This window comes from Porites lutea, chromosome 7, assembly GCF_958299795.1.
Source record: "Porites lutea chromosome 7, jaPorLute2.1, whole genome shotgun sequence".
In the NCBI taxonomy this organism is placed as follows: Eukaryota; Metazoa; Cnidaria; class Anthozoa; order Scleractinia; family Poritidae; genus Porites; species Porites lutea.
The window spans coordinates 6898951-6910962 of record NC_133207.1 but is presented as its reverse complement, the minus strand read 5'-3'; the positions used below and the strand labels follow the sequence as shown (position 1 = coordinate 6910962).

The 12012-nt window shown below is 38.4% G+C and overlaps 1 protein-coding gene and 1 pseudogene across 1 annotated transcript; both read right to left on the bottom strand.

The window, feature by feature from the left end:
- Positions 1-5448: 5448 nt before the first annotated feature.
- Positions 5449-6133, bottom strand: LOC140944368 (uncharacterized; annotated as a pseudogene).
- Positions 6134-8867: 2734 nt separating this feature from the next.
- On the bottom strand, positions 8868-10635 carry LOC140944086 (uncharacterized). Its single transcript, XM_073393200.1, has 2 exons — positions 10602-10635; positions 8868-10187 (listed from the first exon to the last, which is right to left on the bottom strand). Exon 2 carries the CDS (start codon positions 10173-10175, stop codon positions 9492-9494), a length of 684 nt encoding a protein of 227 aa, XP_073249301.1. The 5' UTR covers positions 10176-10187; positions 10602-10635; the 3' UTR covers positions 8868-9491.
- Positions 10636-12012: the final 1377 nt, after the last annotated feature.

Here is a 12012-nt window from a genome sequence, read left to right as displayed (position 1 = left end):
TAGTCGACAAAGTAACTCAAGAATCAACCTAGGTTAAAGACCTTTAACCAGAGAACAAATTTGACCTGATCTTGCCCAAACCCCACAGGTTTGGGGGCAAAATATACTGGCACCAATGACCATTAAGGTAAGCAAATTAACAATTTTATTATTAAACAAAACAGGCACCATTTTCTCTGCTCGTCCCTCTATGAGCATGTATACCTGACACTGGCTTATCCCATGGGTAGCTTGACATCACTATCTACCTCAAAAACCCTTTCCCTGGCCAGGTTAAAACCATGAATTATAACAATGCCAATAATAATGATGATAATGATAATGATAACAATAATAAACAATTCTTGGATGCAGAGGTTTTGTGATATCTGGAATAATCAAGGTCAAGGAAAGTGTTAACAGCCGAGCTGAAGGCTGAGGCTGATAACACTTACCAAGACCTTGACAATTTTAGGATATCACCAAACCTAATAAATTACTGAGTTTTATTAAACATTGCAAGAAAATATTGACAAACACATTATTACAAGGAACTTGAATTGATATATTATTGTTCTTGGAAATCAGGCATTGCCTGCACAACCTAAAGATTAGTCAGTTATCTACTAGCAGATAACCAATCTGTAAGTTGCACCGATTTCCAAAATTAGTTGTAAGCTCTTAACCAATAAAAAGACAGATAATGAGTACAATGTACAATAATTATTATTATAATCATTACTATGAAGTATTATTATGATGAAATTATGTGGTATATCAATACACTTCAGGGATTTTAAAGCCATGACCTAGAACCATTACTTTTACTACATTTATGTCTCAAAACTGAGTTTACAGGTCATAATCAAGATGAGCAGTAGGCAAATCTTCCCCTTTCAGGATATTGCCTCAAGGGACCACATGACACACCACCTGTTCACAGGTTACTTAAGGTTAGTATAAGATTTCGTTTTCACTTTTGATCAGTTCTTGTGTATCAGCAAAAGTATCATTTTCTATGTTTAGTTTTTCTTCCTCTCATGTTGCTACCTTTTCTTGTGTTTTCAGTTGTAAAAATAAACTTCTGTCTCAGCCAAAAGAATTATAGTATTGTTTTACTGTTACTCGACCATATTTTAACTAGAGAAAATAGTTATGTAATTACACCTTAACACATCAAGGTGGGTCATCTAAATAATCAATAATATTAGACATTATCAATTATGTCATCTCAATAAAATTGGCAAGCATTCATGTAATTAAGCAAGTAATTAATTTATAACTAGAAGTGTGACATGACTCGTGTATCATGACTCATCCAGGTGCCCGTTTCTAGAAAGTCCGGGTAACTTTTCGAGCCCAAAATCAAATATTCAAATCACATATAAAGAGTAAGAGTGTGGGTCCTGGCTAGCAAAGTACTCCATTTTGTTTCATTAACTGATAGTTTCATCATGTTAGATGCAAAACTATTGAAACCACGATCTTTAATGTAAACGGCAACAGCTTACCGGGCCCGTTAATTATCAGGACTTTCAAGAAGTGGGCCCCAGGACCCTGCCAGATGCCTATGACTATTAAGATAGTCTCAACCTCATCTTTGGAGGGAAATTACAGTGGTTATGCAACAAGTCTAAAAATCTGCTGATGCGAAGAAACCCAACCAAAGCACATTGAAATGCATCAAAGGTAAGTATTATTTATTGAAGAAAAGTTTACATCTATCTTTTAGGGTTCGCAGATCTCAGAATCGGGTTTTGGAATTCTGTGGGTTTTGAGGAAATTGGGAGTGTATGAATGTGTTTATCATTTCTTCCAAATGAGAAAGAAAGAGAAATATGCAAAATTGAAATGGATTTTAAGAAATTTGGTGGTGTTCTAATCTGAGTAATAGGCTGATTTAGCAAAAGAACGGGAATGTCATTTGACGACGGGAAAGTGCGCAGAAAGGACTAAACTCGACTTCCGGTGCCCAATTTTGCCACTCTGCCATTGGTCAAGCCAGTTGTTTGATTTGCACGTGCCGTCGTCAACTGATGTTCCCGTTCCGTTGCTAAATCAGCCTATTGATGACTTAGAGCCAGGTCTGAAAATGGGTATGGATTTTAGAGGTCAGGTATGAAAACCGGTGTGAGAAATGACATTTTTGGTCTGAAAAAGGGTCAGGATTTGGAGAACTGGATTCCACTCACCGACAAAGAATTCCCAGGAGTACCCTTGGGGTCAAATAACACCCTTCTCATTAATAAAACAATGAAAAATATCATGGATAACTTGATCAAGAGCAATTGCAGACTGATGAACCCTGGGGAAACTCACATTTCTGGTCTATAACTGGATGCGCCACTGGACAGGGTATGGTTTTTTTACTTCTCTGTCCTAAACAGGTTATACAATTTCTTGTGAGACTATCAACAGGGCATTGCCTGTGGTCCTAAACAGGGTATTTATTTAAGGATTTTTTGTCCTAAACAGGGTCAGGGTTGATGAACGATGTTCTTCACACTATTTATCTGACTCGAAAATGAAGTAAAACTAGTATAAGACTTGAGATCTGTAAAGCATTTCAGGATCGCTTGACTTTTCTAAATCGACGTATGATAGTTTACATTAGCTGGAATCTTTCGATTTTGTGAAATTTACTAAGAATATAGAACTGCCGGCCATTTAGTGTTTTGAAAACCTTGACCGGCAGTCGAGCTGAAAAAATTTCTTAAGTGTCACAAAACATGATTTCCTCTTCTGAGCCCAGCGCAAACCAAACACTAGACTTGAGATCTGTAAAGCATTTCAGGATCGCTTGACTTTTCTAAATCGATATATGATAGTTTAGATTAGCTGGAATCTTTCGATTTTGTGAAATTTACTGAGAATATAGAACTGCCGGCCATTTAGTATTTTGAAAACCTTGACCGGTTACCGGCCATATAGCCACAGCGAAAATTTTTATCCGCCAATTTCTTTGGCGTGCATAAGAACGACATCCCTTACCTCTCTCGGCGCTGCTGATCGTTAACTCCACTGTCCATGCTGCTACTGATAGGGTCACTCTTGACATTTACATCTTTTTATTCGCATTTTGGCCGAGAAAAAGAGAAATGATTAGAAATCGAGGAGCGAGAAACACCACCAACAACAAACAACCGGAAGTACTTCCGGGATGCTTCTTGGAATCGTGGGTAATCGATTATCCACTGACCGAGAAGCCTGAAGGCTCTTTAAAGATGTTCCACTCTCAGGACTCTCAGCGGAGCTCAGCGGTAGTACCACAATACGAATCCTGCAGTAAAAATTACAGGGTTTGTATGGAGCAAAGGTACACAGTAACGGATCAAGACCTTGCGATAAGCGAGAGGCCGGTCATCCTGACCCTTAGAAAAGGAGGGGGGGAAGCGGTCTCCAAACAAATTTTTTCCCTCGGGCCTCAGTTTGGTCTAAAAATAAGGGGGGAGGGCCCCCCGGCCCCTCCCCTAAATCCGCCACTGGTACAATTCTAAAATTTGTCCAAAAAAATAAAGTTACTCTGCTGTATATTTATTAAGGGTCGGTTACCAGCCGCGCGAAAGGTGCCGTGACGTGCACCAGCCCTGAGGGGGGAGTCCCTGAGGTGTCGCATGGCGTGTCACTGATTGGCATTCACGGATTCAGTTAGTTGATATGTAGGGGTGAATGTATGGAGAGCTGCTGCAAGAGGCGGCTGGTAATCAATAGCTACTGCCCGAGAAGATACGTAATGACCATCAAAATATTGCTATTCTGTTGTGCACGTTTTTTTTATAGAATGAAGAGTAAAACGTTTAGGCAAGCCTTTATAAGACAAAGCAGCAGAATTTAAAATTGTCAGTTCATATCATTAACGGACACTTATTTCAATGAACTAATTACCATTTGCATTTGCATAGAGGTATTTAGTATTAGTCTCACCCCTTATCTTTTCAGAATGACACTCTTTGTAGGGGAAAAAAAGCGAGACTTTATTCATATTTCAGTGAATACACACCTTGCAGTCTTGTAATATAACTAAGAAACATGTAACAAAAGAAATTCAGGGAAGGGAAACTGCACCATCAGGGCCCGCGGAGCGGATTTTCAAGTTGGGGGGGGGGGCTAATGGGAACGCGTAAGCGTGAGCAAACTAGAGGGGTCCGGGGGCATGCTCCCCTGGAAAATTTCAAATTTAAGTCTTCTGAAATGGCTATAAATGCATCTAAAACTGCCAATAGTGGTTAATTTGCAATTATTACATCGGCACTTAAAACTAAAAGTTACAATCTGGCCCCCACGTTAGACCAAAATTTAATTAAATAGACATTGAAGTTAACGCAACGGTTTTATGTGCAACGCAACAGCTCTGCACGTGCATCACGCTTTTAAGTACATTTCACTCCAAAAGCTACAAAACTTTAACTGGAGGCAATAACGCGAGAAAATTAATAACTTGTAACTAAAAAGTATATAGTATATCTTACAAGTAATAACCGAAAGTTACAGAGTGCGGGCGACAGCGATCGAAAGTCCAAACGCTTTTGCTACAACGCTGTGCTTTGCGAATGTTTCAGTGATAGTGGTAAAAATTACGGTTGAGTGACACGCAACGGTTGAGTGTCGCCCGGACATTTTTAAGTCGGATTCCCTGACGGTGCCAAAAGTACTGTCAGATTACTAAACCTTGCTTGTGTGGTAAGTGACAGATCTGGGTAACCAAAGTAAAAAAAAGAATTATTTTACCATCCGAAAAGTGCGGGGCGGGGGGGGGAGGGCAGCCCCACCCCCTGCTCGGTCCTTGAGTATGCACCAGTAATCTTCAGAAAAAATAGTTTATCACGAATCAACACACAAGTCAAGCTTTTTGCTTTGAAAGGTTTATTAATCACTGCATGCACACCTAGAATGATATGAATAAAACAGAGAGAGCCTTTAAAAGGTTATTTAGGTGTATCAAGGCATATGTGTCAGTTACTAAACAAGTTCAAAGCGAGTTCTCGAAACTTCAAAGGAAGGTTCGAACTGCTGATTATAGTTAAAAAGGAAAAGGGAAATTTACCCTAGCACTGAGCACTGCCTTATTAGCCTACGTGACGCCAGCCACTCAGTATAGAAACCTCTCCATTATTTCTTGTAGGTAATATAGCTTATAAAGCGATGGAAAAATGTCTTCTATAAGTGTTGCATTAGCTCTATTTCTTGCTTGAATTTCATTGTTTCTCTCGTGAGTAAGTGAGTTAATGCAAAAGAGCGTAATCAACCCTCCAACAAAATACTGAGCAAATCAACATCCAATTTTCAAAGTTGCCTGTTCCACCTTGTTTTATATTTGCAGTTAAGACTATTACACGTAAATATATACACTTTTAGATCATTAAGACTAAAAAAAAAATCAGAAGTAAAATGACCAGACTAATTATCGATTACAAAGCTTGCCTTCAATGTTCTGGCTAGTCATACAGGAAATACTCAGTTGTCAGATGCTTAGACAGGCTTGGAGTCTTCGTACACGGTAATCTCAATGTAGTTGATTGTGTACCTCTCTGTGCTTTTGTAGCGATACAGCTCAAACTTCAATCCCTTACTGAGCTTTAAGGCATCAGCATATTGTGCGACAATCTTGTGACCATCATCTGTGGCGCAGTACGCAGAACCAAACAACTCAGATGGTTTGAACGTCAACTCAAACTGATCGGGATCCTTTTTTGACTGAGAAGGGGACAGGAGTGAAGCTACCAGTCACCACTTCCAACTTTTTCGCTCGAGGTCTACCTTCCACTGGTTTGTAGGGACCCGTCGTAGTGTAGTCGTGGTTTGGGTCCAGCAGTTGCATTCCAATGGAATAATCCCCATCGGAGATCATATAGGACATAGAATCGCGAGGCTGTCGAGGCTCAGACAATTCAACTCCCACTTTCATTTTTACTGTGATGTCCGCTTTGTCGTCCAACACGCCTTTGGGGATCAAAGGAACTCTAAATATGTTCTCCCAGTCGATAGAGTCCTCTTTGATCACAAGTTTGAGATCGTTCCCTTCGTTTGAACAGTTCCATTCTATTTTATCACTATCACGTAGCCAGTTGGGAAGCATCAGGCGATGGTATAGCACATTGGTACGCCATGCAGGACATTTGTTTGCAATTGCTGCAATTGCGTCTTGACTTGACATCGTCTGAAAAAGCTTCAAAGGAAAAAATACATGCAACTGAATCTTACTTGCTACTATCATTATCTGAGCTGCAAAGGACAAGTTTCACTTAATTAATGGACCAAGCACATCTGGATTTTTGACGGCTAGCAATTCAAAATAAAAACAACAGCTTTTTTCTCGTCAATTTATTTTCATTACTTTTCTCTTCAACGAATTTTGGATTTTTGTTCATGTTCAATATTTTCGGCGTAATATCGGTATAATGTAAAACGAGACTTGTGAAACTGAAATCTGTGAAATTCTACACTAAAAAAGCATATGTTTCTCTGACAATTTTAAAGGTAGTTTAATTTTGGAATGCGTTCCAAAATTAATTATAATACTTTTTGCATTTGGTTCTGCGTCGAATTTAATGACTCCATACTCCATTCTGAACACTCACCTCCAATAAACCTCCTAGATGCGAATGATCTGTCTTGAGATGGTTTTGCAACGAGGCGCCAATGAAAAAGGCGTTCTCTAGTCCTTCCCATATATATGGTCTGACTTACGTATAGGAATGGCTCCTATTGTGTACAGTTATATTTAGAATAAGTATTGCATTGTGTTTACAGGACTTTGCACCCAAAGAGGGTCAAAAAACAGACATTGTCTTCCCACACCAAAAACAAAACTTGCTTTGTGATGCAGCAAAGAAAGTTGTATCGCAGGATATCATTATATTATTTTGTAATAGAGAACTTCTCTATTAGACAGTTAGCTCCATGACTCCATAGTTTCAACTTATTCCGAGTACTTATACCTCCGATAAATTAACCTTATTGAAGCGAATGATCTGTCTAGACCTGTTCTGCAATGTATAAGACTTACTCGGTTCTTTCCCTTATTTATATATGGTGTGAGTCATGTATACGAGGAATATGCTCTTATACTGTTCAAAGTTGCATTAAGAATCTGAGTATCATATAGAGTTTTCAGTGGGGTTTACAGCAGGACTTTGCACGCAAACGGGGTCAAAAAACAGACATTGTCTTCTCACTCCAAGAACAAAACTTGCTTTGTGATGCAAATCTGAAACAACTGAAATGTTTGTGAGCGAGCTTTTTGAAAAATCATCCTTAGACGTATAAAGGTTTAAAAAGTAAGTCTGAATTTTTATCAACATGGAAGAACGTCGAAAACAAAATGAAGTTTCATTCCTAACTGAATTCCTATGTACGGGATTGCATGTTTAACTTTTGCGTTAAAAGGAAGTCGAATTCTTAAATCTATTTCGAAAATGATGGACTCTTTTTGTTTCATACTACAATGCCTGACAATAACAAAGCATTATTTTCTAGATCATAGAGTCAATAAGGTGTGTAAGGAAGTTGTATCCCAGGATATCATTATATATTTTATTTTGTAATAGAGAACTTCTCTATTAGACAGTTAGCTCCATGGCTCCATACTTTTCAACATATTCTGAGTACTTACCTCCAATAAATTAATCTCTTAGAAGCGAATGATTTGTCTAGAGATATTCTGCAAATGAACAGGACGTACTCGGTCCTTTCCCTTATATATGGTGTGAGTCATGTATACGAGGAATATGCTCTTATACTGTGCAAATTTACATTTGGAGTCGGAGTATCATATAGAGTTTACAGCGGGGTTTACAGCAGAACTTTGCACGCAAACAGGGTCAAAAAACAGGCATTGTCGGCGTCTCACACCAAGAACGAAACTTGTTTTTTGATGCAAATCACGAAAAATTGATTATGAGGCGGCTGGTAATCAATAGCTACTGCCCGAGAAGATACGTAACGACCATCAAAATATTGCTATTCTGTTGTGCACGTTTTTTTATAGGATGAAGAGTAAAACGTTTAGGCAAGCCTTTATAAGACAAAGCAGCAGAATTTAAAATTTTCAGTTCATACCATTAACTGACGCTTATTTCAATGAACTAATTACCATTTGCATTTGCATAGAGGTATTTAGTATTAGTCTCACCCCTTATCTTTTCAGAATGACACTCTTTGTAGGGGAAAAAAAGCGAGACTTTATTCATATTTCAGTGAATACACACCTTGCAGTCTTGTAATATAACTAAGAAACATTTAACAAAAGAAATTCAGCGAAGGGAAACTGCACCATCAGGGCCCGCGGAGCGGATTTTCAAGTTGGGGGGGGGGGGGGGGATAATGCAAACGCGTAAGCGTGATCAAACTAGAGGGGTCCGTGGGCATGCTCCCTTGAAAAATTTCAAATTTAAGACTTCTCAAATGGCTATAAATGCATCTAAAACTGCCAATAGTGGTAAATTTGCAATTATTACATCGGCGCTTAAAACTAAAAGTTACAATCTGGCCCCCACGTTAGACCAAAATTTAATTGAATAGACATTGAAGTTAAACCCAACACACGCAACGGTTGAGTGTCGCCCGGACATTTTTATGTCGGATTCCCTGAAGGTGCCAAAGTTTTCTTTCCGATTGTCATTAAGAGCTACAAACTTATTGGCAACAACAGCTACAAGACAAAGTTTGTCTTTTCTCTGTTTGTGGGTGTTCAGTACTGTCAGATTACTAAACCTTGTTTGTGTGGTAAGTGACAGATCTGGGTAACCAAAGTAAAAAAATAATTATTTTACCATCCGAAGAGTGGGGGGGGGGGGGGGGGCAGCCCCACCCCCTGCGTGGTCCCTGAGTATGCACCAGTAATCTTCAGAAAAAATAGTTTATCACACGAATCAACACACAAGTCAAGCTTTTTGCTTTGAAAGGTTTATTAATCACTGCATGCACACCTAGAATGATATGATTAAAACAGAGAGAGCCTTTAAAAGGTTACTTAGGTGTATCAAGGCATATGTGTCAATTACTAAACAAGTTCAAAGCGAGTTCTCGAAACTTCAAAGGAAGGTTCGAACTGCTGATTATAGTTAAAAAGGAAAAGGGAAATTTACCCTAGCACTGAGCACTGCCTTACTAGCCTACGTGACGCCAGCCACTCAGTATAGAAACCTCTCTATTATTTCTTGTAGGTAATATAACCTATAAAGCGATGGAAAAATGTCTTCTATAAGCGTTGCATTAGCTCTATTTCTTGCTTGAATTTCATTGTTTCTCTCGTGAGTAAGTGAGTTAATGCAAAAGAGCGTAATCAACCCTCCAACAAAATACTGAACAAATCAACATCTAATTTTCAAAGTTGCCTGTTCCACCTTGTTTTATATTTGCAGTTAAGACTATTACACGTTAATGTATTGCACTTTTAGATCATTAAGACTAAAAAAAAAATCAGAAGTAAAATGACCAGACTAATTATCGATTACAAAGCTTGCCTTCAATGTTCGGGCTAGTCATACAGGAAATACTCAGTTGTCAGATGCTTAGACAGGCTTGGAGTCTTCGTACACGGTAATCTCAATGTAGTTGATTGTGTACCTCTCTGTGCTTTTGAAGCGATACAGCTCAAACTTCAATCCCTTACTGAGCTTTAAGGAATCAGCATATTGTGCGACAATCTTGTGACCATCATCTGTGGCACAGTACGCAGAACCAAAAAACTCAGATGGTTTGAACGTCAACTCAAACTGATCGGGATTCTTTCGGACTGGGGTGGGCGCAGGAGTGAAGCTACTAGTCACCACTTCCAACTTTCTCGCTCGAGGTCTACCTTCCACTGGTTTGTAGGGACCCGTCGTAGTGTAGTCGTGGTTTGGGTCCAGCAGTTGAATTCCAATGGAATAATCCCCATCGGAGATCATATAGGACATAGGATCGCGAGGCTGTTGAGGCTCAGGCAATAGAACTCCCACTTTCATTTTTACTGTGATGTCCGCTTTGTCGTCCAACACGCCATTGGGGATCAAAGGAACTCTAAATATGTTCTCCCAGTCGATAGAGTCCTCTTTGATCACAAGCTCAAGATCGTTCCCTTCGTTTGGACAGTTCCATTCTATTTTATCACTATCACGTAGCCAGTTGGGAAGCATCAGGCGATGGTATAGCACATTGGTACGCCATGCAGGACGTTGGTTTGCAATTACTGCAACTGCGTTTTGACTAGACATTGTCTGAACAAGCTACGAAGGAAAAAATACATATGCAACTGAATCTTACTTGCTACTATCATTATCTGAGCTGCAAAGGACAAGTTTCACTTAATTAATGGACCAAGCACATCTGGATTTTTGACGGCTAGCAATTCAAAATAAAAACAACAGCTTTTTTCTCTTCAATTTACTTTCATTACTTTTCTCTTCAACGAATTTTGGATTTTTGTTCATGTTCAATATTTTCGGCGTAATGTCGGTATAATGTAAAACGAGACTTGCGAAACTGAAATCTGTGAAATTCTACACTAAAAAAGCATATCTTTCTCTGACAATTTAAAAGGTAGTTTAATTTTGGAATGCGTTCCAAAATTAATTATAATACTTTTTGCATTTGGTTCTGCGTCGAATTTAATAACTCCATACTCCATTCTGAACACTCACCTCCAATAAACCTCCTAGATGCGAATGATCTGTCTTGAGATGGTTCTGCAACGAGGCGCCAATGAAAAAGGCGTTCTCTAGTCTTTCCCTTATATATGGTCTGACGTACGTATAGGAATGGCTCCTATTGTGTACAGTTATATTTAGAATAAGTATTGCATAGTGTTTACAGGACTTTGCACGCAAACAGGGTCAAAAAACAGACATTGTCTTCCCACACTAAAAACAAAACTTGCTTTGTGATGCAGCAAATCTCGAACAATAGAAATGTTTGTGAGCGAGCTTTTTGAAAAATCATCCTTAAATGTATAAAGGTTTAAAAAGTAAGTCTGAATTTTTATCAGCATGGAACAACGTCGAAAAGAAAATCAAGTTTCATTCCTAACTGAATTCCTATGTACGTGATTGCATGTTTAACTTTTGCGTTAAAGTCGAATTCTTAAATCTATTTCGGGAATAATGGACCCTTTTTGTTTCATACTACAATACCCGACAATAATAAAGCATTATTTTCCTGATCATAGAGTTAATAAGGTGTGAAAGTGAGGAAGTTGTATCCCAGGATATCATTATATTATTTTGTAATAGAGAACTTCTCTATTAGACAGTTAGCTCCATGACTCCATAGTTTCAACTTATTCCGAGTACTTACCTCCGATAAATTAACCTTATTGAAGCGAATGATCTGTCTAGACCTGTTCTGCAAATGTATAAGACTTACTCGGTTCTTTCCCTTATTTATATATGATGTGAGTCATGTGTACGAGGAATATGCTCTTATACTGTTCAAAGTTGCATTTAGAATCTGAGTATCATATAGAGTTTTCAGTGGGGTTTACAGCAGGACTTTGCACGCAAACAGGGTCAAAAAACAGACATTGTCTTCTTACTCCAAGAACAAAACTTGCTTTGTGATGCAAATCTGAAACAACTGAAATGTTTGTGATCGAGCTTTTTGAAACATCATCCTTAAACGTATAAAGGTTTAAAAAGTAAGTCTGAATTTTTATCAGCATGGAAGAACGTCGAAAACAAAATGAAGTTTCATTTCTAACTGAATTCCTATGTGCGTGATTACATGTTTAACTTTTGCGTTAAAAGGAAGTCGAATTCTTAAATCTATTTCGAGAATGATGGACTCTTTTTGTTTCATACTACAATGCCTGACAATAACAAAGCATTATTTTCTAGATCATAGAGTCAATAAGGTGTGTAAGGAAGTTGAATCCCAGGATATCATTATATATTATTTTGTAATAGAGAACTTCTCCATTAGACAGTTAGCTCCATGACTCCATACTTTTCAACATATTCTGAGTACTTACTTCCAATAAATTAATCTCTTAGAAGCGAATGATTTGTCTAGAGATATTCTGCAAATGAACAGGACGTACTCGGTCCTTTCCCTTAT